The sequence below is a fragment of the Blennius ocellaris genome (genome assembly GCF_963422515.1).
Source record: "Blennius ocellaris genome assembly, chromosome: 17".
NCBI lineage: Eukaryota > Metazoa > Chordata > Actinopteri > Blenniiformes > Blenniidae > Blennius > Blennius ocellaris.
Window position 1 is genome coordinate 453,139 of NC_137666.1, and position 26,143 is coordinate 479,281.

Below are 26,143 nucleotides of genomic sequence, written 5' to 3' on the forward strand. Positions count from 1 at the left end.
TACTCTCCTACCAGATGTGCACCGCCGTCACAACAGAGACTCAGTGGAATAATATTGCGGCGGAAAGTTTCGTGATAAAAAGTTTCCCCGACGGCTGATCGAGAAACTGAAAGTCATTAGTTTTACTTTGAAAAGCCGAATTTAACGACTACCGAAGTAATTCTGCAGCAAAACAGCAGGTCGCCGCCCAACAAAGTAAAACTGGAGGAAACACTTGCAGGTAAATATTAATTTCGCCTCTATACTATGTGTGTGTGTGTGTGTGTGTGTGTGTGTGTGTGTGTGTGTGTGTGGTGTGTGTGTGTGTGTGTGTGTCCTTCCCAGTTTGTTTTTTGACTCACATAAATATTAAAAAAAGATTTAAATTGATATTTCACTTGTCATTCGTAATATTTCTTCCGCTTCACGTTTTCCAGTCTCACCTCTCTTCTCTCCTCCTCTCCGCCTCTTCGTCGTCTTCCTCCTCCTCCAGCTCCTCTTCGTCGTCGTCGTCCTCCTCCTCCTCCTCGTCCTCCTCCTCCTCGGAGCCTCTCTCAGAGTCGTCCGTCCTCCGGTTGCTGCGCCTCCTCCCTTCCCTCTGCGGCTCCTCGCTGTTCTCTCCCCCCGCGCCTCCTCTCCTCTCCATCCTCATCCGACCCCCGACGCACCTCCTCCTCCCCTGAAACGCACCGAGGGGCGGAGTCAAGAGTGACGTCATCGCTCCACCAGTGCCTCACGGACGCCGCCGCCGCCGCCGCCGGGCCTCACCCTGCCGGAGGAGTGCCTCTCCTTCACCTCCTCCTTCTCGCTCTCGCTCTCCGACTCCGCCTCCTCCCTCTTCAGCTCCACCGGCTCCGTCTTCACCGGCGGCGTGGCGGCCTCTCTGAGCTCCGCCCCCGCCGCCCTCTGGCTGGTGGGCGGCGGGCGGGGGTTGTTGTGGTGTATGGTCCGGAAGGTGATGGAGGCGGAGCGGCAGTACTCCTCGAAGCCATACAGGTACCTGCGGGGCGGGGTCAAAGGTCAGCGGGGTCACTCAGAATCCCCCGGGCAGCGCAGGAGGCCTGGTCTTACTTCCTGTAGGCCGTCTTCACATTGTAGGAAGCAGCCGAGTTGAGGATGGGGATCCCCAGGTCCATGTAGATCTGCTTCCACACGGTTCCGGATTCAATCTGGAGCAGAGAGACAGACGTCAGACGAGCGGCGGTCAGACGAGCGGCGGTCAGACGAGCGGCGGTCAGGGAGTCGGCGTCTCGTACCTTGCGACAGCCCCCCTGCTGATACACCAGCCTGAAGAGCTTGAAGAGGTTCAGGTCTTTGTAGCCCAGAACCGGGGGCTTGTTGATGGGGGTCCCTGCAGGAGGAGGAGGAGGAGGAGGAAGACTCGTTACCGCGACGCCCAGAGAACAGAGTCCGAGCTGCAGGACGGAGAGAATCAGGACTCACCTCGGTCCTCCATGAACTTGTAGAGCTGCTGCAGGAAGTGATCCCTCTCCTCCGGTCCAACTCCTCCTCCGGCTGTAGGGGGGGGGGGGGGGAGGAGGAGGAGGAGGAGGTCAGAGAGGAAGAGGAGGAGGAGGAGGTCAGAGAAGAAGAGGAAGAGGAGGAGGAGGAGGTCAGAGAGGAAGAGGAGGAGGAGGTCAGAGAAGAAGAGGAAGAGGAGGAGGAGGAGGTCAGAGAGGAAGAGGAAGAGGAGGTCAGAGAGGAAGAGGAAGAGGAGGAGGAGGAGGTCAGAGAGGAAGAGGAAGAGGAGGTCAGAGAAGAAGAGGAAGAGGAGGTCAGAGAGGAAGAGGAAGAGGAGGAGGTCAGAGAGGAAGAGGAGGTCAGAGAAGAAGAGGAAGAGGAGGTCAGAGAGGAAGAGGAAGAGGAGGTCAGAGAGGAAGAGGAGGAGGAGGTCAGAGAGGAGGAGCAGCTCAGAGAAGAAGAGGAAGAGGAGGAGGAGGAGGTCAGAGAGGAAGAGGAGGTCAGAGAAGAAGAGGAAGAGAGGTCAGAGAGGAAGAGGAAGAGGAGGAGGAGGAGGTCAGAGAGGAAGAGGAAGAGGAGGTCAGAGAGGAAGAGGAGGAGGAGGTCGGAGAGGAAGGAGTGTTCTAGTCTCACCTCGTCCTTGATGCGTTTCTTCTTCTTCTTCTCCTCCTCTTCCTCATCTTCTTCCTCCTCCTCCTCCTCGCTCTCCTTCTCCTTCTCCTCGTGATCGTCCTCCTCTTCGCTGGAGGAGGAGTCCAGGATCTGACTCATGTCCATCTTCCACACATCTGGAACATCCCGGATCCGCAGAAACTCCCGGGCCGCCTCAAAACCTGGACAGGGAGGAAGAGGAGGAACGAGAGGAGGAAGAGGAGCAAGAGGAGCAAGAGGAGGAAAAGGAGCGAGAGGAGGAAGAGGAGCGAGAGGAGGAAGAGGAGGAAGGGGAGGAATCATAGAAGTTGAAACGATTGCGACAGTACCAGATATGAGAGCGTGCCCCGGTGCATTGTGGGAAACGGGGTCCCTCACCTCTCCTGTTGGAGAACTCAGACCTGCTGATGCTGCCAGAGTTGACCACATGGACGTAGCGCCTCACCACGGTGGAGCTGGAGGAGGAGGAGGAGGAGGAGGCGTTACAGAAACAGACCGAGCAGCAAATATATGCGGCGGCGACTCAAAGGAAACAAGAGGCGACTCACAACTTCCCGTCTGAGAAGGAGCGCAGGAGACACTGGTCCTTCTCACCACCTGCTCATCGCTGCAGCTCGGAGACACAACCTGGAAGACCAGCACACGTGATCACACCACCAGGAGGAGGAGGAGGAGGAGGAGGAGGAGGAAGTAGAGGAGCAGTTCTCTGAAGAGTCACTTTGACCTCCAGCAGCATCGTGAAGAACCCCAGAGTCACTTTGACCAGGACTTATCCTTCAACTCTCACTTTTCAACATTTCTAAAATTAGAAACATATTGAGTCAAAGTGACAAACTATTTGCTTCTCCCAGAGAGGAATATTGTAATTTCCTATCATCAAACAACAGAACCGCTTAAAAAGACTTCAGCCGATTCGAAACGCTGCTGAGGATCCTGACAGGAACCAGCAGGAGACATCACGTCTCATGATTCCTCTTAAATCTACCAGAGTTCAAAATCAGTCCCTCGTCTCTAAAAGCAGAATGTTTCCAGCACATAAAACTACAAACTAGTGGTGAGGTTAAGGTGACTAAGGCTAGTTAGTTACCAGAGCCAGGAACCAGCAGCTGCAGTCGTCTCCACTCTGGATGCTGCAGACCTTCCCCAGGAGCTCGTCGTTGATCCTCCTCCGGTCCTCGTCCTCGTCCTCGCTGGAGGACGACTCGTTCTCCTCCTCAGCCCTGAACACACGGAAACACAAGACACGCGTCAACGAAGCAGCTTTCAACAGGAAGTGACGTTTGGCGTGATGGAGTGACGTTTGGTGGCGATGGAGTGACATTTGGCGTGATGGAGTGACGTGTGGCGGCGTGATGGAGTGACGTTTGGTGGCGATGGAGTGACATTTGGCGTGATGGAGTGACGTGTGGCGGCGTGATGGAGTGATGTTTGGTGGCGTGATGGAGTGACGTTTTGGTGTGATGGAGTGATGTTTGGCGGTGATGGAGCGACGTTTGGCGGCGTGGTGGAGTGACGCTTGGTGCGGTGGAGTGGCGGCAGAGTGACGGTTGGCGCGATGGAGTGACGCTTGGCGCGGTAGAGTGACGCTTGGTGTGATGGAGTGGCGGCGGAGTGACGTTTGGCGTGATGGAGTGACGGCGGAGTGACGTTTGGCGCGGTGGAGTGACGCTTGGCGCGGTAGAGTGACGTTTGGCGTGATGGAGTGACGATTGGCACGGTAGAGTGACGTTTGGCGTGATGGAGTGGCGGCGGAGTGACGTTTGGCGCGGTGGAGTGACGCTTGGCGCGGTAGAGTGACGCTTGGTGTGATGGAGTGGCGGCGGAGTGACGTTTGGCGTGATGGAGTGACGTTTGGTGGCGATGGAGTGACATTTGGCGTGATGGAGTGACGTGTGGCGGCGTGATGGAGTGACGTTTGGTGGCGATGGAGTGACATTTGGCGTGATGGAGTGACGTGTGGCGGCGTGATGGAGTGACGTTTGGTGGCGATGGAGTGACATTTGGCGTGATGGAGTGATGTTTGGCGGTGATGGAGCGACGTTTGGCGGCGTGGTGGAGTGACGCTTGGTGCGGTGGAGTGGCGGCAGAGTGACGGTTGGCGCGATGGAGTGACGCTTGGCGCGGTAGAGTGACGCTTGGTGTGATGGGAGTGGCGGCGGAGTGACGTTTTGGCGTGATGGAGTGACGGCGGAGTGACGTTTGGCGCGGTGGAGTGACGCTTGGCGCGGTAGAGTGACGTTTGGCGTGATGGAGTGACGCTTGGCACGGTAGAGTGACGTTTGGCGTGATGGAGTGGCGGCGGAGTGACGTTTGGCGCGGTGGAGTGACGCTTGGCGCGGTAGAGTGACGCTTGGTGTGATGGAGTGGCGGCGGAGTGACGTTTGGCGTGATGGAGTGACGCTTGGCGCGGTAGAGTGACGTTTGGCGCGATGGAGTGACGTTTGGCGCGATGGAGTGACGTTTGGCGCGATGGAGTGACGTTTGGCATGACGTTCGGCGGCGTGATGGAGTGACGTTCGGCGTGGTGGACACTCACACAGCCTGAGACGCGCGGCGTCCCCCCCGGTTGGACTTCTTGATGACCGGCGTCCCGAAGTGCTCGGGGTTGGTGAGCGGCAGCTGGTCGAGCGTCTGCAGGGCGAGGACAAGGGTTGGCGGTGGAAGGATACACAGAGGAAAGTAGTCCCGCCGCCACGGCACTCACCTCACTCTCTGCAAAGTGCCTCTCGCCTTTCAGACAGAGGGACGTCCGGCGGAGCGTCTTCTCGTCTCCGTCGTCAAACACTGAAACACACACAGTTGTTCTTCACCTCCGGATCCTGGTTCAGCCACACGACGACTGGTTTATAAGATTTAGATAAAGTCGTCCTCTGGGTGGGACGTGTGGGACATGTGGGACGTGTGGGACGTAACATGAAAGAGTGGAGTCACTTCATTGGGCGGATTGGTCAGACAGCCAAGAGAAAGTGTGACATCACGTGATATCAGGTCATTACAGCGAAACCTTTTCTCAGCATCATCATTCCTCCCCGACAGCCAATCAGAGAGCTTCTCCAGCAGCAGCGCCACAAAGCTCCGCCTCCCCATTCATCCTCACACAGGCTATTTTTGGGGAAACGGTCAGTCTGTCCTGTCTCGTCAGCAGTGAGACCGTCCCGCACCTCCTCCCTCTCCCTCCTCCTCCCTCTCCCTCCTCCACCTCCTCCCTCCACCTCCTCCACCTCCTCCCTCTCCCTCCTCCCTCTCCCGTCTGGACTCACCCACAGTGTACAGGCTGGCGTCCGTCAGCTTACTGATGATGGCCTCGCAGCAGAGGCCCTCGTTGGTCTTCACCTCCACAGTGGAGCCCACCTGAAGCACACACACACACACACACACCATGAAGACACCACACACACACACACCTGGCGATGGGGGGGGGGGGGGGGGGGGGGTTTGTAGAAACGACGGGTCTCACCTGCAGAGTTCCTTTAACCTGGTCATCCTGAACCACCTGAGATGTGCTCTCACCTTTCAGGGCGACCTGCAGACACACACGCAAAAAGTGACGGACTCAGTCGAAACAAACACACACACACACTTTCTCACACACACACGTGTGTGTGTGTGGGTGCGTGTGAGAAAGATGCTTTGTCGGCGGATTGGTCAGACAGCCAAGAGAAATTGTGACATCACGTGACATCATCAGCTCATTTAGCGAAACCGTTTCTCAGCATCATCATTCCTCCCCGACAGCCAATCAGAGCAGCGCACGGAAAGACAGACAGGACAGGTGTGTGTGTGTGTGTGTGTGTGTGTGTGTGTGTGTGTGTGTGTGTCTCACCTTGACCTTCACCATACGCTTGACGGTCTTGATCTTGGCCTCACAGAAAGCTCCTCTGTATTTGGCGCTGACATCGGTCCCCACTTTCAGGTAGGCCGGCTCGTCGGCTGCCTGCGAACACAAACACACACCGACACCAACTCAGTCTGGAGGCCGGCCGGAAGGTTGCAGGTTCAATTCCCAATCACCCGTCCCGACTGAGCAATTCGTCCAGAACGGACCCGATGCAGACGAGAGGAACTCAAACGACCAGAAGAGCGTCTGTGAGCTTTTCCAGCAAGACGGCGGTCCAGCGGGAAGAACCGCCTCCTGCCGCCGGCTCAGAAAAAAACAAGACGCTCTAATGGTCTCAGAGGAAAAAAGACGCCGGCGAGTCCAACAAAGCGATGAAGACGCGGGTTCTCACGTCCTACATGGACGAGCAGGAACATGCAGACCAAGTCCAGCCGGTGAAGTTCAGCGATTCCTGCTGAAGTCTTTTAGCTTCATGAGCACAATGTTATACACGTGTTATTACATAACTGGTTTAAAGAGATTTCCTTTTCCCGGCTCTGGACTGGGAACCGGGACATCTGGTGACGTTTGATTCACCTGAGCAGCAACTGACAGGAGCTACATCAGGCCACATCTGGATTCTGGTACCAGAACCAGACTCCTGATCCAGGTACACTCGACTCTGATTCCATGTAAATGGTGGACTTTGCTGGGGGGGGGGGGGGGACAGGGTCACGGGGAAGGAGACGTGGACATGGCGTTCTCTACTGCGGCCCTTCGCTGTGACCCGGAAGCCCAGCTGGACCTTCAGAACCTGGAACTGGACCGTGTGTGGACCAGGAAGCCCAGCTGGACCCTTCAGAACCTGGAACCGGACCGTGTGTGGGGCTCAGGTCAAACACTCACCTTCATCTCTCCGGCTATTTGAGGGAGTCCAGCTCGAAGGACTTGGGGTCACTGAAAAGACACAAGACAGAGGAGACCCGGGGTCAGAGCCTGAGGACGGGCAGGACGCGGCCGGTAGAACTGTCCCGGGTACATTCGTACTAAAGCTAACCCACTAGCCGCCGAGGCATTCTTTCGGTGCAGCCCCCTCCCTCCTCCACCTCCCTCCTCTTCCTCCTCCTCCTCCTCCCGGCCCGGATCACAGTACATATGTGGCACAAACACCAACTTCCCCCGGCCGCCTTCGGCTTCGGCTCCTCCGGCCGCCGGGCGCTCGTTTCCCCCCCTCCCCGGTGGGCCCGGTGGGCCCGGCGGGTCGCGGTGTCGAGCCGCGGGCGAGGCGGAGCGCTTCCTTCCCGCTCCGCCGAGTCACGTCGCCATCACGGCTCGCCATGTTAGCTCGCGCTCGGCTAAACTCCGCCGCCGCGAACAAAAAAAAAAAAAAGAAGAAGAAGAAAAAAAAAAAAGAAAGAAAAAAAAAAAGCCCGACAACCGGCGGCAGCGGGGCAGTGAACGTTCCACTCCCGAGCCCCGGTCCGACCGCCGTCCGGGGAGGAGGGGGGGGGGGAGGAGGGAGAAAAGAACCGAGCGGCTCCACTTCTGCTCCCGGAGCTAAATTTAGCTAGTTGGCTAACTAGCGACCCGACGAGCTGGTTCGGGGGCGATTTAAACTGCCCGTTAGCGGCGGCGGACGGGCGCTCACGAGAGCCGCGGTCCGGCGCGGGGCGGCGAGCGGGGCTCCTCCCCGGCGGGACGGCGCCGTGACACCGGGCACGGGGAGCGCCGTGACGGATTTATTTATTTAATACGCGGCGGTTCCACAAAGGCGCAGGAGCTTCACGTTTCTTCGCCGCAAAAACAAGCCGCCTGCCATTCAATGCAACGCCGCCGCCGCCACCCACAGACACCCTCCCGGCCTCCCGTGGCCACCCGCCCGGCCTCCCGCCGCCCCGCCGGCACGCCGAACGCGCTACCCGGCGAAAGTTGGAGTCGGGCTCCGGGAGGAATTCGGAGGTTTTATACTCACATTACGGCCGCAGCTGCTTCCCCTCTCCTCGGCCTGCGAAGCGATACACGAACAACAAGCTGTTGAGCCCCGAGCTGTGTTTCCCCTCGCCCGATTGGCTGCGGTGACAGCGGCAGTCGCGCGAGAGAAATCTGATTGGCGGGACGATTCCTCCATTGCGATAGGGCCCGTGTCACCGTGCGCTGTCATTGGCCGATACAAACGCGGCGCCACGAGGGAAATGACGGCAACAATTGGCGGCCGGTCCAATCGGGAGCGAGGATCACGAGGCTCACACATGACATTGGCGACACGCGCTTTGCGGCCAGCAGCAGCGCGCCGCTATTGGCTGAGCGGACTTCCTTGTCGACGCGGTAGCCCCGCCCAGATACGTGCTGGAAAAGCAACGCACGGAGCTCCACTCAAAAAACGTCCAAGTTAACGTCACTTCGTTTCAGCTAAAACAGACACAACGTGAGCGGAGGAATATTTGACGTTTCACCAACATTTCAGACTTTAGGCCAATCGCAGGCAGACAGTGTTACACAGCCTGTAAGTTTACGCGCAGAAACGTTTCTTTTTTTACTGCTTTACTGTACGAGAACTGCCAAACGTGAGCCACCGGAAGTAGCGTGCACACACGATTTAAAGCCAATTTTATATTCATACACGTGCTGCTCTTTGAGTGACAGGCCAGCCGATTGACAACATGGCCGCCTAATACTCGTTTCCAGTTTTTAGTTCGACCCAGTGAAGTCAAATATTTGCACGGCCCCGCGGTTGAACGCTCAGTGGCCACTTTTCTTTACGGGCTCTTGTGCTGCGGGTCCCGCTCGAGAGACCGCGTCACGTTTCGGGGGGTTGAGCTGAGCCGCGCTCCACAACAACAAACCGCTTCCTCCGGGGACGAAGCGGCGCGGCAGGGGAAGGGGACAGAGCCGGACCGGAAGGCTGCGGCACGAGGACCGAGTCTACCGGGAGAACGACCGGGACGCGTGGGTCATTTTAGCGCGGGGAAGACGCGCTGTGGCGCCGTTTGTACAAAGGGGGCGGGGTCATCCGCTCTGACGACACCGGAAGTGAGGCACGATCGGGCCTTATATGTCGCGTCTGAAGTCCGCAACCGTGGTGGTGATCCTGAAATGTTCTTTTATAAATAATTTGCTGGATTATACAAGTTTCTCAAGAGAAGAAACGAATTTCAAATGGAGACGTTACTGTAAAGTAATAGTATTTCTATGTACTCAAAGTATGTAGTTTACCTCAGAATGAAACGTACTCCATGTTTTTGTTTACTGTTGTGGCTTAAGTTACAATATTATTCGTGATTTCAAAGGTTTTATGCAAACTCGGAGTCTAATGCCGATACTTAATGTGGTATTGCATGGCATTACAAAGTAATTGGTACTTTTTGAGAAATTGACTTTGTGCTTTGTGTTGAAATTAAGCAATGTTGTGGTTGTGCTTTAGATTTTCTTGACAAAATTATTTTCTGGAAAACTACAGATCCTGAATGAAAATCAAAACTGTCATTAGATAAAGAGTACAACAAATCTGTTCAGTATCATTCATCAGTTTTCCTGTTGTAGTAAACTTCCGTGTTTCTAGGTTGTGTTTGATTTCGAGTTCTATTATTTTTCATGTGCTTTCTTTTTACCTTTGTTGAATAAGCCTGATTTATTCTGAGATAACAGCAACGGAGCATCATCAAAAGATATCTTCGATTCGTTTAGAATTGATAAGATTGTGAAACTTGGAAGGTTTTGTGGTTAAGGTATGAGAAAGTTTGGTAAGGACACACATCTGGGATTCTCCGTGCTCAATACTCACTGTGACCCCCTGTGGACTGAGAGAAACATCTTAACGACGTCCGCGACGTGTAACGGATATATAAATGCAGCTAGCCTTGTAATACCGCTTCCCACCACAAGGCCGTGTCCCGAGTTGTTGTAGGATTTCAGTGTCGAAAGACGACGTCAGATCAATCAAAATGCACAATAACCTGAACAATTCTTCGTTTATTTCCACACCAACAGAAAACACTGGACATAAGAGTGATCTATAAAATATAAAAAAAAGGAGGAGCAGCAGCAGCAGCAGGAGCTCACATGTTGTCTTCGTCGGAGTCGTCTTCCTCCTCCAGAGAATCCTGAAAGCGAGAGAGGAGAGTGAGCGGAGCGGCGCCCCCTACAGACGAGAACCAGCAGCAGCGCCGCCACTCACCTTGGCGTATTTCTCGGCCTCCACCCTCACGTCTTTGGGAACCAGCTCGTGTCGGCCGTTGGTGACTGGAGGAGAGAAGAGAGGACGTTTTCACTGCTTCAGTTTACATCTTTAGGACTTTATTCTCTTTATCAAGGTGTTTTATTGTCATATCACCAGTAAAAGCCAGGTTTCACTGTGAATGGAATTCTTATTTTGCCGTCTACCCTGGAGCCGACATACATAAATAAGTAAGTATGTACACAAAAATAGATTAAAATAAAATAACAGCAGTGCAAAAATATGCTTAAGAAAGTGAGCTGTGCAAAATGTAAACATGTCAGAAGCTGTTCAGAAGGCTGATGGCAGCGGGGAAGAAAGTTTTTGAGTCCATTCGTTTTATGCTTCCAGGTTTGCTGAACTTGTGAAGTTAACAAAGATCTGATTGTGTTGCGGCGGCTGCCTCGCCCCACCCCCGACACCATGTGACCCGTTTACAGGAGGCGGTGTGGCGTCCGGCTCTGAACGGCTTCGAGGCTTCAGCTTCCAGACTCGACTTTCTTATCCACGTTTCACCAAAAAAAAAAAAACGTCTTTGTCCTCCCCGTCGGCCGAGGAACCGCAAACTGTTGCAAACAGACCCCCCCCTCCCCGGTGCGACTGGAGGTCAGAGGTCGTCAGACAGCCAAGAGGAAGTGACATCACAGAAGCTCAGTCCAGTGTCGCGAAACCTTTTGGGACTCTCATCATGCCAGACCTCACGCTGCCGCTCGTGGGGGGGGGGGAAACGGCGAGCGGCGGCCGGTTCTCACCTTCTCCCACCCAGCTGAGCTCCAGCTCGAAGGCCTTGTCCTTCACCTCGTCGTGGACGATGTAGATTCTGCAGAGGGGAGAAGAAGAAGAAGAAGAAAACGTCTCACGTCTCCGCCGTCGCAGCTCGGTTCAGACCGGACGGTTGACTCACTCACATTTTAGCCACTTCTTTCACCAGCTCCCTGCACGTCATCTCCCTCATCTGAGGGCCACAGAGAAACGGTTCAAATTCACAATATGAAAACACAAACGGAGCCAAACTCCGGATATCATTTCAGGAAAAGTGTTGGAGCAGCAGCTAGATAGATCCGACGGGAACAAGCGTTTATCTTCATTGTTCTGAAGGACGACTGAGGTCGTTTCAGTCCAGGGAGGACAGTCCAGAACAAACTGGAACCAGAAGGCCAGAAGCTTCTTCTGTCCCGACGTCAACATCGAGGAAATCAAGGTTTTAACCATCAAACCAGGGGGGGGGGGCTTCTTTTTTAGCAGTGATCCTTTGGTTTTTTGACATAAATCTTTAAATCATCTGAAGAGAACAAGGAGTTTGCAGAGTCCAATCAGACCTCCTGATCTCACACACACACACACGCACACACACACACACACACACGACTTCAGTTAATCCGCAGGCAGAGACGTCCAGAAACAACCTGCGATTTCAGCAGTTTGCCAAACTTGCCGTCCAGGAAATCATTAACGAGGAACGCGTCGGGAGGACGACAGTGACGAACCTTCAATCATTCATGAAACGGTGAAAAACAGAACTCAGACTCACCTGAAGCTTCTCGATCTCCGTCTTCGCTGCTTGTTTCGCTTTTCCAATCGCACAGCCCCAGTAACCCTGTGAAGCAACAGACGGGGGGGTGAGTTTCTGGCGTCAGCAGGTGTGTGTGTGTGTGTGTGTGTGTGTGTGTGTGTGTTGAGTGAGTGACTCACGTATGAGATGCCTGACGGGTCGACCATGTAGAGCTGAGGACCGTCGTCTTTGTCGTACGAGCCGAGGATGAAGCTGGAGGCGGGACAAACACACCGGGGTGAACACTCACGGATCGGGCCAGGCGGCAAACAGGAAGTGACGTCACGGAGGCGTGAAGCTCACCTGCAGCCGAACGGTCTGACGGCGCTGTATAGCGTGTAGGCGTGCACGTACATGGCCACCCGGTCGGAGAGGTGCTGCGCAGACACGCGGGGCGAAACGTCAGAAACAGACATACGACATATCTTCATCAGGTCACGTTGTTCTCATGGCGACTAAACTGATGATTATCATTTCTAAGCGGGAGTTGGTCACGTTCGTACCTTCAGAGGAATGTCGTGTCCGTAGTTCACCCTGAAGTTTGATGCTTCTTCTCGAGCAACTTCAGCGAGCGAGCGAGCGTCAGCCAGCAGACCAGCCACCGCCTGGAGAGAGAGAGCGAGAGAGAGCGAGAGAGAGATTCATACAGTTAGGAGATATTTTCACAGTCCTCTGTAATTCCCAGTTATATCAATACCTTAGTCAGCCGTCATTCCCTGAGCAGGCAGCAGGGGGAGCTATTTCTGTTTACTGACCTCAAACATTCCTCTGAACCATCAGCAGCTTTATTACCACAGATCTAAATATCAATGTGGCAGCCATCTTGGATGAGGACCCTCTTCTCCTTGACTTCCATTGATGAAGGATGTCTTTGTACATTTAAAACAACCAGAACTCGTTGAACTTGCAGCACATTTGTGCTTCGTTTGATTAGTTACAAACAGCCGACGTGTAGTTATGATCCAGGAGGACTTTTTTAGTTTAAATGTGGCCTTCCAGGCTGTTTGACGTCGCCATGTGATTGACTGCCCTCGACCATACTAAGCTGGGATTGGTTCCAGTGCCCCACATTCCATAACAGGATAAGCAATATAGAATATGGATGGGTATGGGTGTGTGTGTGTGTATGTGTGTGTGTTATTACCATGCCAACATGTCTGTCGATGTTGAAGATGCGTTTGTTGGACCCATCCTCGTACAGTTTGGACAGAACCAGCTTCTCCACTCCAAACACAATGCCGTCCTTACAGCGAATCGCGATGGCCGTACTAAACACACACACACACACACACACACACACACACACACACACAGTGTTTAAAGAAGTCGGTCTTCCATTTTATTTTTCTGGTTGGAAATCAGAAAAAAAAGTCGTACCTGCTGTTCTCCACAGCTTTCATGGCGTACTCCACCTGGAAGACCCGACCGTCCGGGGAGAAGGTGGAGGCCGACAGGTCATACTGCAAGACACACACACATACATACAAGTTAACGCCTGAATCTTTGCATCCTTCATAGAGTCGGGTTATGAAATAACGGCACGTTTTTGTGACATTTTCAGAATTTGATTAGTTTTGAGCCAGTTGGAAACAAATTTGCAAAACAGTTCGATAATGAATAATCAGTAACTTTTTCTTTTTCAAATCAAACACAAATAGCTCTGACCACTATAACTAACATTAGTCATCATCTTAATCTCATTTTAATATAAATGACAAAGAACTTCAGCTCATTCTAAATACACATATGTGTAATAAGTGCTTTTGGACAATTTGTCTACTAATGATTGTATTTTCAGATTATGAATACAATAAGAGTAAAGTCCTACTGTTGTTTTCAGGTCTGATTAAATATAAACAGTTTGAATTGACAGCTCTTCTGACAGGCATGTTTCCCACTAGGGCCGATAGGAACAGGAGACTCTGATTAACTTATGTAACGTCTTCAAATGTGATTTTTTTTTTTTTTGGACGCAAACATCAAACAACACGCGAAGGGACTAAAATGACATTTATTGTGAAAGGATTCTGGCCAGAGCCGGTGCTAACTGTTAGCTGGGAATGCTATCTTTACCACATCATGCATTTCTCAGTAAATAACAATAAACACAGACGTGACGCTTTAACGCGGCGTTATTCTAACTTAATTTTGCTCGAGAAAACACACAGACGGGGATGAAAGTTTACTTTAAGCAACGTTTTTTGTCCACTTTCGTTTCTGATAGAGGGCCGCGCTGTGACTCAGCAGGCTAACATGCTAACAGGCTAACGGAGCGCCGTGATCCGTCAGCATGAACGCAGTTGAGTTTAAAGCGCAGAGAAGAATGGAGGAGAAGGAAACACTGAGGAAAGGGAGGAGAGGAGGAGAGGAGGAGAGGAGGAGGCGCCGCGACTCCGAGGAACGCAGAAATACTCACCCCGGTACCGATGGAGCTCATGTTTTCTGTAACTCCGTCCGAGTGTGTGTGCGGTGGTGGTGCTGCTGACGACCGGAAGTACCGGAGTCTCTTCACATCCAACCTTCACAATAAAAACACAGACGCGGACCAGAAGTCCGCAAAAAAGAAAAAAACAATGGGGGAGACCACCTTGATATAATCTAAGTGTATTAAAGCAAAATAAAAAAATGTATCTCTCACGTTTTTATGTCTGTTACTGTTGTGGACGTAATAAAACTTTTATTTCGTAGTGTAAACGATCACTTCCCATAAGGTTCTATTTCCTCATTTTCCTCCAATCAGCGTGAAGCGGCTCACAGATCAGTGACGTATTTAATGGTAAACCCAGCAAAAAATTAAAGGCGCAGTACACTTTTAAAACTTCCTTTAAACAAACTTTTATATCATGTCTTCTCCTTTAGATTTTCACGTGTGAACGTTTATACAATTTAAAATTTTGAAAAGTGTATAAACAATTAAAAAGCACAATGAACTTAACTGAATATGTTTATAAAATTTTGATTTTCAAGTCAGGCTTTTATAAACACCAGTTGCTCAGGTTAAAACCCCAACAATAAGTTTCTTCTTTATCATCTCAATTGATAAAAATGCTTTGTTCATTCCAAGATTTTAAAAGACGTTTATTGACATTCTGTGTCTTTGACATTTCATATATCAGTTCTATGACGCTTTAAAAAAAAAAAAAAATCCTGAATAAAGTCAAAAAGCCTCAAAACTACCTTGAAGTTTGAAAACTTTCGTCATCTTGTCAAGAAATTCATTCATCATGACATTTTTACAAATTTTTGGAGCATGGGAAATGTAGAATTTGAGGTCTCTCCGCTGGAACCAACAAGACACTGACAGTTTGGTGAATAATACCAGATTAGATAAACCATTTTAGTTTACAAGGACCTTCGTGGAAAAAAAGAAAGTAAAGGTCTAAAATTACAGTATAATATTTGGAACAAAAGAAGGAATAAACGGCTCTAAAAGCAAGTTTAAAACAAACTGCCAGCTGCTGCAAAAGTAAAAAAAAAAAAATCAAAATCAAATAGTCTAATCTGGACTAAACCAGAAGTTGTTCCTGCGTCACAGTAAAGTGCCGACACGGTGCGTTTGTAGGAAAAGGGTCTGTAAAGTTTTATTGAATGTGGGCGATTGAGACGAGTTTTATTTAGTCATCTGGAGTCCGAACCGGAAGCTTTGGTCACACAAGAGTGAAAAACATTCGTTTGAACTTTTAAAAAAAAAAAGAATTTACAGGAAATGAAACATTAAGGCAAACAGACCCAAAGCTCCACTGCGTCAACGAAACAAACATAAACAAACAAAAACGTCTGATCCCAGTAGAAGAAGCTACGATTAGTGACGACGATGATGATTAGCGTTCCGTTAGTTAACTAATACAAACATGTACAAGGCTGTTTTCTTCTTTATTGAGTGAAATTACACTTGAAAGAGAACGAGACCCGACACGCAGCAGCACAGGAAGTTTAACCGCCAAAATAAAACCAGCCCCCGGACATGCCCAGTACCAGCCAGAGGAGGAAGATGCTCCGCGTGTGCAGGTGACTTTGGTCTTTAAAACGGGAGCGCTCGCCACAGACAGGAAGTAGAAGACGAACCTGCCGAGGACGACGGGAAAGTCAAACTTCACAGATTAACTTGAAGCTTTTTAAGACTGCGGGGACAAAAACAAAACAAAACAAAAAAAAAAACAAAAGTTGCTCGACTGTCGATCCTGTAAATAGACTCTGTGAACTGAAAATAAAACAAACTGAGCATAAAGGAACGTTTGTTTCAGAACAGCATCGACGATTTTCTTCCCGAAAATGGAAAACTTTTTATCAGCAGGGAGAAAAAAAAACAAAACAAAAACAAATAAGTGTAACAGCTGCTGAACAAACATTTTGAGTAGATCTAGTTTTTGTACATTTCTGTTCTGCTTCTGGAGACACACCTGCACACACGGAGACACGGCGAGCAGCTCTCAGCTCCGCTCACACCACAACATTTAACTTTTTGTTTCTTTTTCTTTTTTTAAACAGGCGCCTCCGGCTGCTCCTGGGAGACGATGAAGAGCGTGGTTAGTGATGAAGACTCTCTCTCTCTCTCCCTCTGGTCTGGTCTCGGTGTCACCCCGTCTTCCCGCCAGGCTCCGCCCCTTTCCTTCCCCCCACCCCCCCCACCCCCGCCCAAAGGTGGGGTGTCCAGCTGAAAATGGGCGGTGCTGTATTCTGAGGGGACGGGGGGATGGGGGGAGGGGGGGGGGGCGTGTCCAGTTGGAGGTGTGCAGAGTTGTACAGTTTAAGTGTTGCCTTTCAGGACGCCCAGACAGCTCTGCAGCAGCTGGAGGTTCCCCTGCAGGGCAGAGAGGGGGCGGAGTCAGAGACAAGAGAGGGGGCGGAGTCAGAGACAAGAGAGGGGCGGGGTCAGAGACAAGAGAGGGGGCGGGGTCACAGACAAGAGAGGGGGCGGGGTCAGAGACAAGAGAGGGGGAGGGGTCAGAGACAAGAGAAGGGGCGGGTTCAGAGACAAGAGAGGGGGAGGGGTCAGAGACAAGAGAAGGGGCGGGTTCAGAGACAAGAGAGGGGGAGGGGTCAGAGACAAGAGAAGGGGCGGAGTCAGAGACAAGAGAAGGGCGGGGTCAGACAAAACCAAATGGGGCGGGGCCAGTTAAAGACAAGAACGTAAAAGTAAGAGATACATGAACAAAAGAGGAAATCAAAGGGGCGGAGTCAGATCAAAGACGAGGGGGCGGAGTCAGATAGACATAACGTGTAGAAGTCCGCACCTTGGCGTGTTTGAGCTCCAGTTCCGCCAACTCCACCAGATTCTTCCTGAAAGCCGCCACTCGTCTCGTCTTGAAGTCGATGAGTTCTGAGTTCAAAGCAAAAGCCGCCGTTACAAACGTACAACGACGACGACGACACATCAACAAAGAGTTCCAGGATGGTTCATCACTGATCTGCTGCCCTGGGACACGGGGGTCACCGAGGTCAGGACACCCACCTTGCTTGGCCGACTCGGAGATCTTCTCGAACTTGTGGCAGCAGAGCTGCTGGCTCGTCTCGGCCTGCAGGACGTCTCGGTTCTTCGCTCGCGCTTTGTCCAGAGCCTTGTTGGCGTTCTCGTAGTCCACCAGGGACCGGCTCCTCCGGTAGAGCAGGTCCTGAAGGGAGCACGGGTCAGGACCACACGGGAGGCGGCAGAGTGTGAGTGTGTGTGTGTGTGTGTGTGTGTGTGTGTGTGTCCAGACCTTAGCAGCCTGCGACTCTCTCAGGTAATACTTGAGCAGGTCGGCCAGCTTCAGGTCCTCGTCTGCAGCCACTCGAGCTTCAATTTTCTGTGAAATATTGACATGTGCGTCACACACACACACACACACACATACATTAACACGCACACACACACACACACTCAGGAGAGCGAGACACTCCACCTACCCGAGTTTTCTCAAACAGCTCAGAGACTTTGAGGAAGAACCTGCAGGAAGGAAAAGACAATCACTTCCTGACCCGAGCAGGTGTGTGTGTGTGTGTGTGTGTGTGTGTGTGTGTGTGTGTGTGTGTGGGGGGGGGGGTGTTGGTCGTACTTGCAGAGGTCTGTGGAGTCCTGTGTTCCTAACGTGTAGAGAGACGAGGCGATTCTGTTGATGTCATCTGCAGCATCTGAACAACAAACAAACATGTTCAGATCCAAACTGCCGAGTCATTCTTAACTTTCATCACACACTAGAATCTCTTCATGGTGTGTGTGTGTGTGTGTGTGTGTGTGTGTGTGTGTGACGTACTTTTGTGTGAGCGGATCATGCGATCTGATTTGGCCGAGGCGTCTTTCACTCGGTTGTGGTACTCCAACAGGAACGTCTTCTCGTGCTCAAAGAAGTCGTCCACATCCTGAAACACACACATAAACATCAACACACACGCACACACACACACATCAGCGCGCGCACACACACACACACACACCTTGACTCCGGCCACCAGGACTCCGTCTGCCGACTTCACCACGTTCTTGAAGAAGTCCTCCAGCTTCTCCTTCTTGTTCTTCCCCCGGACGCTCAGCTGTGAGGTCAGAGGTCAGAGGTCAAAGGTCAGACAGTCTCTCTCGTAGCGAGTTTACATAAATGAATCGACATTTTAATCATATCTTAATTCTGATGAGATGCACCTGTAACCGCACACACAGGTTAATACACACTGAAGGTGTCTCTCTCTGTCTCTCTCTACCTCTCTCTCTCTCTCTCTCCCTCCCTCTCTCTCTCTCTCTCTCCCTCCCTCTCTCCCTCCCCCATGAGCACGGTGACCAGTGACACGTCGGCCCCTCCATTAGAAAACCCGACGGCGCGATACGTCTGTTGACGGCTGCGTCGCCATGGCGATGAAGCAGCCACAAGCTCTTGTTGCCATGGTAACGGCCTGTGTGATGCTAGGTTTGCGTGTGTGTGTGCCTCTCTCTCTCCGTGCGTTTCCGCCTCGCGCCTCGTACTCACGTCCTGGTTGTACTCCAGGAAGACGTGGAAGTTGAGGTCCTTCCGGAGGACGGGATGAGCCGCCACGCGGCACAGGAACACCTCGTGCATCGCCACCGTCTTCTTAAAGATGGCCAGGTACTCCCTGAGGGACCAGCGGGGGGGGGGGGGGGGGGCAAGTCAACGTCGCCGACAGAACAGACATGTCCGGGGACGTTTCAACACGGGACAGTCAGTCAGCTGCAGAACACACGGCTCTGTGGTGGGGGTGTGTGTGTGTGTGTGTGTGTGTGTGTGTGACTGACGCCTCCAGCTCCTGCTTCATCTTGGTGAATTCCTCCTTCGTCATGGATCCTTCTCCCTCTCCGAGTTTCTGCAGCTTCTCTCTGGACGCATCGAAGTCTGGTCTGGGGGGCGCCGGGGGAATCTGCACAACAACACACACACACACACACAAAACGCTGACATGGAGCTCAGGAGTGTGTGTGTGTGTGTGTGTGTGTGTGTGTGTGAGTGTGTGTCTTACGATGTATCCTGCGTACTCTTCGTTCTCCACAAACGAGTCGTGCAGCCAAATAAATTCTTCGTGCTGTCGAACCACCGAGAACTCATTCTGCTTGAAGTTGGGGAGCGTGCTCTGTGTGAAGACAACACCTTCATCACCATCACATCATCATCATCATCATCATCGTCAGTGGCAGCAGGTAGGGCAGCCCGCCCCCCGGAGGTTGGGTGGACCCCCGGGTTCTAAAAGTTAACACTGATGACGGACGACCTGCAGACTCAACAATGTGGATTATACGAGAGACGCCGTCGTCATGGAAACAGTCGACTCATTCAGTGACCAACTCGGATTACAAGGTACGTCCTCAGTCGTGCTCGACAGCTTCCTTCCTGTCAGTGCAGTTACACTTCTCACGCTTGCAGGATTATGAAATTCTATGAATGCCGGCGTGACCTCTGACCCTGCAGGTTCGGGTGGAGGAGGGGGGGAGGGGTGGAGGAGTCTCACCTTGGTGTGGACGGTGAACTTGACCTTGTCTCTCTCGCTGAGGGCGTCGGAGATGTCGACCTGCAGCGTGGCGTCCGTCTGCAGATCCACGTTGACGGCCCGCGGCTGCAACGGCAACGACAGAGAACACAGGTCCCACAATGCACCAGGGGGACGGAGCGCAAACGTCTTAGACCGGAACGTTTAAGCTCCCTCCATGTCCTCATGTCTTTATAGGCCGCAGTGAACGTAGAAGCAGGTGAATTTTCAAACGGCAACAAGTACAAACACTGCGATTCCTCACGCTCGGACTGAATTCAGACGTTGTTGGGTTTTTTTCAATCTGGCAGCGATTGTGTTTTGACTGTGAGGAAAGAGAAGCTTCAGAGCAGCAAACCTCGTCACACAGACTGTCATATCTCACGGTTAATCCCGGTAATACAGTGTGTGTGTTTGTACTGCACTGTATTTTTGTGCTGGAGGTTTTGCAGACTTTGCATGTTTACTACAGATCAGCAGAGCCACTTTGTTGTTTGGTGTTTGTGTTGTAAACAACGTGTATTTATCAGATGAGCAGCGACGTCTCACTCTGAACCGGTTTCCTCGGGACTTTCTCACATCTGACCTCATCCCGAGCTGGATTAACCAATTAACTCCGGAGTTTTTAGCTGCGCGTGCACGTGCCGCCGTGCGTGTGTCCGTCATGTGACAAGAGCGATGGTGACCGAGGCGCGTCAGCAGCCTGCGAAGCGCCGTCAAAGCGGGCTCAGGTAGCCGCACCTGCGCCGCCACGCCCGGTGCCCCGTGAGCTCCGTGAGGCCCGGGGCGGGCCCCGCGACGGGTCAACCGCCCGGACTGTCTGTCCCCCCTCCCGGAGACTCGGTCCCACAACCGCCCGCTAACACGGAGCTAACGTTAGCACTGGCGGGCTAAGGGCAGACAGCGGGACGCGGGGCTGCGGCTCACGAGCTGCCGGTTCCGGGCGGAGACACGGAGGCCACGGGGGAGGGAGGGAGGAGCGGGCAGACGGCGCGAGACAAGCCGGGCTCGGGGCACTCACCCCCCGGTCCTCCTCGGACAGAAAGTCGGGTCCGTCGTCCAGCCCTTCCTGCTGTGGAGACACGGAGCCGTCAGGGCGGCGACACACACGCACGCGCACTCAAACAACAACGAGCACAACAACAACAACAACAACAGCGGCGGCGGACGGACCGCCGCGGCGTAGCTGCACGTAAAAGAGACACAATAAAAGAGTTTGAAGCGCAGAAAGAGACAGAAACCAACCATCATGGCTGCCAGCGGGTGGAGACAGGAAGAGCACTGACGTCACCGCGCAGAGGTGCACGAGCACGCAAGCGCTTTACCGAGCGCGAGCCCGAATCGCGTAAAAACGAATAGAGTGAAAAAAAAAAATAAACAAACGCACGAAAATCAGAGTGGAAATAAATGAACACAACAAATAAAAGTCCAAATAAACAAAACAAATTAGGCGACTGAGAATTAGTCCGAATGAAAACTGAGCACAAACAAACAGTGTCGAATTTCATAAACCGGAGTAGAACACAGTATAAACATGTTAACGCAATAAATTAGAGTCTAAATAAATAAACACAACAAATTAGACTACAAAAAATCTGGAAATAAATGAACACAACAAATAAAAGTCTAAATAAACAAAACAAATTAGGCGACTGAGAATTAGTCCGAATGAAAACTGAGCACAAATAAGCCGTTAACAACAGTGTCGAATTTCATAAACAGAATTAGAATACAGATAAACACAAAAAATCTGTGTAAAATAAATAGAACAAATCAGAGTACGTGCAAATAAACACAACATGGTACAAATAAATAAGCATAACAAAGTTAGAGTCCAAACAAACACGGTAAATTAGAGTCCAGAGAAATAATTCCAATTAAAACAATGAGTACAAACATTAAAAAATAGAGTCCCGCTAAATAAATGCCATTGAGAAGAGTCCAAGTAAGTAAACACAATTCAAGTAGAGCACAAACATACAAACACAATAGATCGGAGTGTAAATGAAAAAACAAAATCTAAAGTGTGAATCTCGAACAAAGTGGGGAAAAACAGGCAGTTCAGCTCAGTGGCCAGCAGGAGGCGCGCGCGCACACACACACACACACACAACGGATTCCTCTGTTCTGACCAGTTTAAATCATTTCTTCACCAAAACTGGTGAAAACAGACTGGTTGTGTGTTTTGTATGATTGTGCATTTGTAGTGACCTTTCCACACTTTTATTTCATATTTTATTGGGATTTAATGTGACAGAACCAACAGAACGTGCAGCGTAATTGTGAAGTAGAAAGAAAACAATATTATAATTTCTTTAAAGAATAGATGTGAAATATTTGGCGTGACGGTTTCCATCTAATCTGACTGAGTTTGAATTTATTCTATTCTAATTTTCTCGACTATTTATTTTTTTCATTAGAGTATTTTTGGTACGTTATTGTTGTATTTGTTTTGTTTATTTTTTAGACATATTAGTGTGCCCCTGTATCTTTTAGTCTGTATGTAAAAGATCCACTTTAAGATCGTGTGTCTTTAACACAGTTTGAATGTCGTTAGGAGGCGATCCGACTAATTAAGACGCCAAACAAAGAGGAGACCTCCTGCTGCTCTTCCCACGCCCCTTTTCTCCTACAGGCGTCACGTGACCATTTCACATAAAGAATAAAAAATATATGTATATATATATATGAACTGTATACATACATCCTTTGCAAAAAGAAGTAAATGGTGGTTATTATCGACACAGTATTCACATTTTATTCAAATTGTGAGACCTGAATCAGTAATCTATGAAAGTTTAGCTTTTTTGCATGGCACTATGGAAATAAATAAACTTTTCCATGATATTCAAATTTTTTGGAAAGGGTATATATATATATATATACCAGCTTTGCATATATATGCAAAGCTGGTAGAAGCACAACCCAACAAAATAAGTAGTTGTGACTGCAGCCAAAGTTGGTTCTACTTCATGAACACTGTATTCAGTTTATTTGTAAAAAAAAAAGCAACTTGTTGTCCCAACAAATAAAATACACTGAAACCAGTTTGTATTATTACATATTTATAGATTTGTTTTCACCTCGGTGTGTTTGTTGTGTGCAGCACTGTATGGCAGCGTGTGGCTGTGAGATTCTGGTATGATGGCGTCTGTTGTTTGACTGCTGTGTGTGTGTGTGTGTGTGTGTGTGTGTGTGTGTGTGTGTGTGTGTCCGTGTGCATTTCCTTTTGTGGAGGCGCTGACAGCAGCAGCAGCAGTTGTGGCTCCACAAATAGCAACGGGAGGATCAGATTGTGCGACGAGGCGTCAGCAGCTGTTTCGTTCTCCGGAGGACGACGGCAGACCTTGGACCAGAACCAGAACCAGAACCAGAACCGGGACCAGGATCAGGACCAGGAACTCGGACCTCACCGGGAGGTTCTCATCCACGAGTTCTACTGCAGAACTGAAAAGCTTCAATTGTTTAATTAATAAAATCAAAAAGGTACATGTTGGTTCCATTTGGGGAATTTAATTTGTTTGGAACCGATTCTGACTAAAACACATCAAGTTTTATTTTAATGAGACTAAAACACATCAAGTTTATTTTTAATGAGTTTGTATCAAAGCATTTGGATTTTAATCGTTTTAAACGTTACTGTTCAGTTCTAAAGAGTAAAAAAGTAGATTTTCCTGTGAAGTCCAACCAGTTTGAGGGACGAGATGTTCTTCAAGTGATTCAAGGAATTTTTTAATTTCTAGCACATTAAGGTTCTGACTGCAAAACAGCGCATCTGTCCTGATTCTAATGAAGCTTTTATTTGAAATGCAGAGATTTGTACCACAGATCTGGTCATCTGGACGCCCTGGAAGGTTTTTAACAGCTTTAATGAAGTCCTGGCCGGGTGAGGCTGATAGTTTAATATTCTGCCCCACGATGTGTGAACTTCCTTGAAGTGATGACATCATAAAAGACGCGCTGATCGGTGGAAACAGAGACGAGGCGGGAGGAACTTGCCACAGGCTTTTATTGCGAGGTGGCTTCTGTGATCTCAGAAACAACGTTCAACTTTAAGGCTCCAGATGTCGTCTTTTTCCTTCCTTCGTTCGTTGTTGTGGGGTCGTCTCTTGGTACTTGGGGGGGGGGAGGGGGGGAGGGGGAGGGGGTGTTAAAATCAATGTCCTGTAGTGTTTTTCTTTCAGAAATAAAAAGTGCACCCTAAACTCTGGCGTGACGGTTACATTCAGAACGAAAGTAAGGCGACGACCAAACAGGCAGCGTGGGGGGGGGGGGGGGGGGGGGTTGGGGTGAGGGGGGGGTCCTGTAGTGTTGGAGCACGGGTGCTGCTCGGTGGGTGCATAGTCGACAACAACTTACAACAATAAATAAAGTCACGTGGAAAAAAAACTCGGTGAGGGCGACCCGTGGGTGGTGGGGGGGGGGGGCGGAGCTTCACAGCGACACGTTCGCCTCCCGACACGGGCGGCCGCTTCCGTCACATCTACGGTTTTTATGATTTTTTTTGTTTTTTTGGCAAAACTCTGAGCTGAGCGAGACGACCCTAAAGTCATGTGGCAACAGAGTGGGCGGGGCTTGCATATCATTATGTTAATGAGACCTCCATGTTGAAAAAAAGCAGATAGAACTAGAACAAAGAAACGGGGGTCTACCGGGAGGGGGAGGGGAGGGGGGGGGACTGATAGGACGTCAGTTCCCAACGGCGGCGGGTGTGTGTGTGTGTGTGGAGGGGGGGGGGGGGGGTGGTGGTTTCGGTCTGGATGGCACAGCGGTTGGCTTGGCTCCGCTCGCCGGGCGCGCCGCCGTGACATCACACCGGCTTGGTGTGACGTCACACCCGCTTGCCCTCCAGGGAGATCACCGTGGCGCCCTGGCCGCGCAGCTTGTCCGCCAGCGCGGCGCGGGTCGGTGAGGTCCTCCGGCCCGTTCACCTGCCACTCGTGTTTGATTCCTGCAGGAGCCCAAGGGCAGGGTCAGCGTCCACACACACCTCCCCAGTTCTACCCACAAAGTCTGGGTTCTAATGCCAGTTCTACTCTCTACACAGGTTCTACTGCTGCTCAAAGTCATAATGTTAATTCTGCCGCACACACAAGAAGGTGGATTTGAAATCTTGAGCTCCTGCAGGCTGAACACTTCATCCAGTGAAGAATAAAAACTAAATCGAGCAGAGAAACGGTGAAACTAGATCATAAAGTGGAAGTTCTGAAAGTGACAACGTGCAAAAATAATAGTGACGTTGATCCAAACAGTTTCTAATCAAGAAATAACAGAACCGGGTTCCGCTCCGACGTGCCGCCTCACCTGTAAACTTCTTTTTGATGGCGTCTTTGGAGCTGGCGTAGATCATCTTGCTTTTGAGCGGCGCGTCCTCCGGGGCCCTGGGGACAAGGAAGCGGCGTAAACGGAGAGAGGGACGTCCCGAGGGGACAGACGGTCGGTCTGGACGAAAAAAGGGGGGCGGAGCCTCAGAGGCAGACAGGTGAGCTTGGGCGGGTTCCCTCATCCCTGCACTGCGTATTCAGACCAAACGTCTATTAAACCTCAGGAAGACTTTAATTAAATGTAGAAGTCGGAGCTCATCTTGTTGACGACCCGTCGTCTTAGTGGAACCGGGTCACAGCCTCTCCGGGTGAACGACGCCGGCAAACTTCATACAATTGAAGGAAGGATTAATAAAAAAAAAAAAAGAAAAATGTAATGAGATATTCAGATCCAATTGGAAATCTATGGAAAGAACTGAAGATCAGAGCTCCAGCATCTGAAGACAGAGGATTGAGTCAAAATCACGTCTTTTCTCAATACAAGTATGAAACAAATCTGAATATTCGACTCAGTGCTTTTCCGTGTCCTTTCACACCACATATAACTTAATTTATCTACGTCACTAATTGACCACTTGTTAGGACTGACCCTGCACTGACAACACTGGTATTATGTTTTCCTACAGTATGTTTATTGTACTTTATTCTACACTTTGCCCCACATCATAGTTTAATTTCCTTGTATTTCATCTTACTGTATATTTTGCTCCCCATAGAACTTATTATACTTTATTATAGTTTGTGATTTAGTTTGTGATTTTTATCTTATTTTTAGTCCCATTTTATTTTATTTACTTATTATTACTCTTTACTGTAAATATTTTTGGTCCTTAGAGTTCTTGATAGTCATTGTATATAAGATTCCTCTATTCTTATATAACTGTTCGCACATTTCTTGTCTTTCCTACTCAAGAGTCCTTAAGAGCAGAATAGAACAAGTACATTTCTCCTTTGTGAGATCAATAAAGGCTTATCTTATCTTATTTCTTTACACGCGTGGATTACATGGGCTGTTCACAAAATATCAAGAGCACCTTGAGAAATACAGCCGAGACTTATTTTTCACTCTTTGTACATGACGTCTGCTGGATTATTGTCCCGTTAACGGGCGAAGCGGATAAGTTATAATAGCGAGTTTCTACTTCAGACACTTTCCCCGGACTGCAGACGTGTCAAAAAAAACAACCAGTTCTCAGGTG

General features: G+C 50.4%; 5 protein-coding genes across 6 annotated transcripts in view; all 5 read right to left on the reverse strand.

The window, feature by feature from the left end:
• Positions 1 to 2,132, reverse strand: part of LOC308142199 (AT-rich interactive domain-containing protein 5B-like) — a gene marked incomplete at its 3' end in the record, with an annotated part of 2,357 nt that extends 225 nt beyond the window's left edge. Inside the window, exons 1-6 of the mRNA XM_080512547.1 lie at positions 2,074 to 2,132; positions 1,423 to 1,494; positions 1,236 to 1,330; positions 1,051 to 1,148; positions 748 to 979; positions 474 to 658 (exon numbers count right to left, since the gene is read on the reverse strand). Of these exons, the coding sequence (XP_080368673.1) occupies positions 474 to 658; positions 748 to 979; positions 1,051 to 1,148; positions 1,236 to 1,330; positions 1,423 to 1,435 (623 nt within the window). The 5' untranslated portion in view covers positions 1,436 to 1,494; positions 2,074 to 2,132. The remainder of the gene's footprint in view (positions 1 to 473; positions 659 to 747; positions 980 to 1,050; positions 1,149 to 1,235; positions 1,331 to 1,422; positions 1,495 to 2,073) is intronic.
• Positions 1 to 7,923, reverse strand: part of LOC308142863 (AT-rich interactive domain-containing protein 4A-like) — a 17,462-nt gene extending 9,539 nt beyond the window's left edge. The window contains 12 exon segments of the mRNA XM_080513462.1: positions 2,182 to 2,273; positions 2,470 to 2,546; positions 2,640 to 2,682; positions 2,685 to 2,718; positions 3,179 to 3,311; positions 4,628 to 4,722; positions 4,796 to 4,875; positions 5,352 to 5,442; positions 5,549 to 5,614; positions 5,915 to 6,025; positions 6,815 to 6,865; positions 7,881 to 7,923. Of these exon segments, the coding sequence (XP_080369588.1) occupies positions 2,182 to 2,273; positions 2,470 to 2,546; positions 2,640 to 2,682; positions 2,685 to 2,718; positions 3,179 to 3,311; positions 4,628 to 4,722; positions 4,796 to 4,875; positions 5,352 to 5,442; positions 5,549 to 5,614; positions 5,915 to 6,025; positions 6,815 to 6,820 (828 nt within the window). The 5' untranslated portion in view covers positions 6,821 to 6,865; positions 7,881 to 7,923.
• Positions 7,924 to 9,857: 1,934 nt separating this feature from the next.
• psma3 (proteasome 20S subunit alpha 3) lies at positions 9,858 to 14,162 on the reverse strand. The gene is made up of 11 exons (XM_080513453.1): positions 14,090 to 14,162; positions 13,051 to 13,133; positions 12,818 to 12,941; positions 12,177 to 12,278; positions 11,977 to 12,050; positions 11,814 to 11,886; positions 11,653 to 11,718; positions 11,030 to 11,076; positions 10,874 to 10,941; positions 10,083 to 10,147; positions 9,858 to 10,008 (listed from the first exon to the last, which is right to left on the reverse strand). Exons 1-11 carry the CDS (start codon positions 14,108 to 14,110, stop codon positions 9,964 to 9,966), a joined length of 768 nt encoding a protein of 255 aa, XP_080369579.1. The 5' UTR covers positions 14,111 to 14,162; the 3' UTR covers positions 9,858 to 9,963.
• Positions 14,163 to 14,801: 639 nt separating this feature from the next.
• On the reverse strand, positions 14,802 to 20,901 carry snx6 (sorting nexin 6). Of its 2 annotated transcripts, none has more exons than XM_080513448.1 (14): positions 20,866 to 20,901; positions 20,642 to 20,692; positions 19,603 to 19,707; positions 19,117 to 19,227; positions 18,896 to 19,017; positions 18,612 to 18,735; positions 18,088 to 18,183; positions 17,907 to 18,012; positions 17,709 to 17,784; positions 17,560 to 17,599; positions 17,373 to 17,459; positions 17,126 to 17,285; positions 16,908 to 16,993; positions 14,802 to 16,474 (listed from the first exon to the last, which is right to left on the reverse strand). In XM_080513448.1, exons 1-14 carry the CDS (start codon positions 20,869 to 20,871, stop codon positions 16,421 to 16,423), a joined length of 1,224 nt encoding a protein of 407 aa, XP_080369574.1. In that variant the 5' UTR covers positions 20,872 to 20,901; the 3' UTR covers positions 14,802 to 16,420. The 2 variants fall into 2 exon arrangements, with proteins under 2 accessions (XP_080369574.1, XP_080369575.1); XM_080513449.1 differs by having other exon boundaries at positions 20,642 to 20,689; positions 20,866 to 20,880.
• Positions 20,902 to 24,320: 3,419 nt separating this feature from the next.
• cfl2 (cofilin 2 (muscle)) overlaps positions 24,321 to 26,143 on the reverse strand; it is a 5,436-nt gene continuing 3,613 nt past the window's right edge. The window contains 3 exon segments of the mRNA XM_080513463.1: positions 24,321 to 24,523; positions 24,525 to 24,571; positions 24,925 to 25,001. Of these exon segments, the coding sequence (XP_080369589.1) occupies positions 24,452 to 24,523; positions 24,525 to 24,571; positions 24,925 to 25,001 (196 nt within the window). The 3' untranslated portion in view covers positions 24,321 to 24,451.

Coding starts and splice junctions, on each gene's coding strand:
- snx6 (XM_080513448.1), bottom strand. Junction 18,013..18,087: donor TCCTGGTGGCCGGAGTCAAG/GTGTGTGTGTGT, acceptor TGTGTGTTTCAG/GATGTGGACGACTTCTTTGA. Junction 17,785..17,906: donor CATGATCCGCTCACACAAAA/GTACGTCACACA, acceptor TTTGTTGTTCAG/ATGCTGCAGATGACATCAAC.
- psma3 (XM_080513453.1), bottom strand. CDS start 14,110: ATGAGCTCCATCGGTACCGGG. Junction 12,051..12,176: donor GACACGACATTCCTCTGAAG/GTACGAACGTGA, acceptor GTGTCTGCGCAG/CACCTCTCCGACCGGGTGGC. Junction 11,077..11,652: donor CGGAGATCGAGAAGCTTCAG/GTGAGTCTGAGT, acceptor TGTGGCCCTCAG/ATGAGGGAGATGACGTGCAG.